Source organism: Nanorana parkeri, unplaced genomic scaffold (assembly GCF_000935625.1).
Source record: "Nanorana parkeri isolate BGI_ZX_2015 unplaced genomic scaffold, ASM93562v1 scaffold101, whole genome shotgun sequence".
Taxonomy (NCBI): Eukaryota; Metazoa; Chordata; class Amphibia; order Anura; family Dicroglossidae; genus Nanorana; species Nanorana parkeri.
Window position 1 is genome coordinate 1686870 of NW_017306369.1, and position 3270 is coordinate 1690139.

The 3270-nt window shown below is 40.1% G+C and overlaps 1 protein-coding gene across 3 annotated transcripts in view; it reads right to left on the reverse strand.

The window, feature by feature from the left end:
• PTPRQ (protein tyrosine phosphatase, receptor type Q) overlaps window positions 1-3270 on the reverse strand; it is a 198853-nt gene that overhangs the window by 61788 nt on the left and 133795 nt on the right. For all 3 annotated transcript variants that reach the window (XM_018552932.1, XM_018552933.1, XM_018552931.1), the window contains one exon: window positions 1314-1472. In XM_018552932.1, the coding sequence (XP_018408434.1) occupies window positions 1314-1472 (159 nt within the window). The remainder of the gene's footprint in view (window positions 1-1313; window positions 1473-3270) is intronic.

Sequence of the window (3270 nt, forward strand, 5' to 3'; positions counted from 1 at the left end):
ATCTGAGTCACATGTATGTCAGGTAACTTTTATCAATAAAAAAATACCATAGTTTAATGTTTCACCTAGATAAATGCTTCAAGGGTTTTAGGTAGATTTGTGGCTCATGAAAGCTTAAGGCCTCATTCACACGAGAAAAGGCCAACACGTACAGCTCTGTGCTGTGTGAACGGCCGTATCGGGCAGCTCCCGGGAAGGGAAGGTGCTGCGTGTGATTAGTATGCAGTCCCTGTCCTTCTCTATGGGAGTAAGCGGCCATACGTCGCCCTACGCTCACCCCAACTGCCGGTCCGTACGGGTGCGGGTGTCCCGGCTCGGACGCAGACAGAATCCATCCTGTCAGCGTACGAGTACAGACACCCGCACGGACATGCAGGGTGTGTGAGCGTAGGGCAGTGGATGGCCGCATACTCCCATATAGAAGGACAGGGGGTGCGTACTAATCACACGCAGCATCTGCCCTTCCCGGGAGCTGCCCGATGCGGCCGTGCACGCAGCACGGGGCTGTACGTGCCAGCTTTTTCACGTGTGAATGAGGCCTTTGTAATAAGGCAGAGTTTAAGTATTCTTAAAATATACAGTAAACCATAGCAACCTATTAGCTTTCAGTGTACCAAAGGTACTTTCTTTAAAGTTATTTCTGATTGGCTGCTATGATAACTGTCCATTACTGCCAGTCTTTACAGTGCCTTATTGAATATGTCTAATTTTAACAATCACTATACAGCTTAAAGGCAGTCCCCTACTACTGGTACAGGGCTAGTTGATTTTTCTAGTAAAAATTATTTTCATATATATGGATTTGACTTGGAACATACAAACTGGGCCCCTGAATACATATGGGGAAATTAGCTCCTTCTTTTAAGCCGCAGCTCGAACCTTGGAAGTATTCCAATTACATTATAGCATGCATTAGTGTAACCATAATTATATATGTATCTAGCTTCCCTATTTTCTAAAGTTTATGATTGTCCACTAACTGTATTGGCGTCTCTGTATTTTAGTAACATTTTTGCTTTTGCTCTGTTTAACAAAACGTTTTTAAGCTTGGCGCACTTCACGCTTCTATTCAATCCTGCCTTTTTAGCCATTTTACATGAGACACTGTTAGCTAGCAGCTGGAAACATCTGGAGCTTATGAGTTCCAAATATCAGTCATCTGCCAAAGTTCCAAAAACTATAATTACAGGACCTTGAAAACCTCAACAAAAATCAGCACAGGATACTACTTACAAGCATTTTGCCTAGCTTTATAATTTTTTTAGTAGTCCAGTAATGTGCAAATAGACTAAATTGAGGAAACAGCTTCTTACCTCCATTTTCTGAAACAAGAATCTGAATTTTTTTAATTGGCCCATTGACATCACTGAAGTAGCATATTGGCATTTTAACAGTAATAGTAGTTGATGTAACCACGACACTCCCAGTCGAGTCATAAATGGGTACAGGTTTCATTATGGGATGAGGTGGTTCTGATGGCAAAAAACAGTAATCTACTTTAATATGATGAATTAAAAATGTGCTATACAGTATACTATTTCGCGGTTTTGAATGGAATACACAGCTAGCTGTTTTTTGTTTTTTTTACACTATTAAAATTGACCAATAATCCAAATATTACACACTATCTAAACCCAATAACAAAAATGTTATATATTACATTAATGTATATCACGCGTATATTAATGTTGTGTTTTTTATCTTTTCTTTTCACTTGATGATACTGTCGGTAGCACTTCCTCTCTTAAACTGGCCATGCTCATTCACGGTACTGTAGTTATGGAGCGTTGTTACCAGGGATGCACCGATACCTTTTTTTCGGTATCGAGTATGAGTACCGATATTTATCGATGCTAGGAAGCCGGCTTCCCAGTCAATCAGCATCAAGCTGGCCAAACTGCATGGAGCCGGCTTCCCACCCAATCAGGAAGCCGGGAGGCAGGTCATTACCTGATTGGCCAGGAATCCAGCTCCATGTTCCCTTGTGGCACTGCTGGTCAGAGGAAATCTCCCACTGACTGGAAATTCCAGTATCAGGGGTAAGTACCGGAGCATTTGGGCGAGTACTTGATATCGGCAATGATACTAGTATCGGTATCGGTGCATCCCTAGTTGTTGCCCGATGACAGGGAGTGTGTTCAGACTACAAAATGCCAATCCCTCTCCTAACCTCCAGAACATAGAAGGGGGCAGTATTTTACAGCGGTAACCTGGGTAGGGTTAATAACACTGCTTGAGATAACAATGTAGAGTGCAACTTGCAAGCTCATGAAATTCTGGCAGGATGAATAGTTATATTTTGCACTTATTGGACATATATAACAAAACTCTTTCAATTATACATTTACCAGTACTGCAGTCTGACTGAAATTATAGCTTTAATATTTGCATATCCATGTTCTGTGAGATAAATCTATATATATATATTTTTTAAGACTCTATTCAGACGCGTGTGTTGTGGTAGTGCACACTTTACCACATCCCATGTGGTTAATGTTTTTGTATGGCATCTTAATTAACGTTGCTAGTGGACCACAACACACATTCGTTTTAGTACACTACAATATACAGATGTGAACCATCTGTGTGCTGTGGTGCACTATGTTGAAAAAAAATGATGCAGGTCCAATAAAATCTTTCTTCTGGTTCTGGTGTGTTGGCAGCCCATTCAGAATGAATGGACTGCCTTACCTCAAGGGATATTAATAATGTACTTCAATGCAATGGAGATGTCTGACTAGGGCCTATAGTCATTTTATTTTTACAGATCCATATCCTAATAAAAAAAAAGAGAAACAGCCATAACTTTGCATATCAGAACCTTGTGACTTATTTATTACCATGTGCCAGATATTACTTCTCTGTACGGTCACACAGCAGCCAATCTAATTCAAACTTTCTCTGGAAAAACTGTAAATTTTGGAATAAAGGTTTGCTTCTGATTTATTTTTTTATTAGCACATGTTGATAAATAATGTGTACTGTGTCTTAAGAAGCCCATAGACAATAAAGTGAAACTGTCTGGGGAAATTAACTAATAATACACTCAGTGGTATACATGTCACTTATTAGTTACAAGGTTTGGTTTTCAAATGTGGTGTCTGCAGGTACCTTCAGTCCTTAGCTAATGCTGAGATGTCAGCGGAAAAAGTCTGTCAGCTTTTTGCTAGCCAAGAGATTAGTGTTTCTCCAAAATGGGGGTGACTGCTGAGTGACAGACTCAAAATAAGAACATATAAAATATCAATTTGTGCCTTGATTAACTGCACT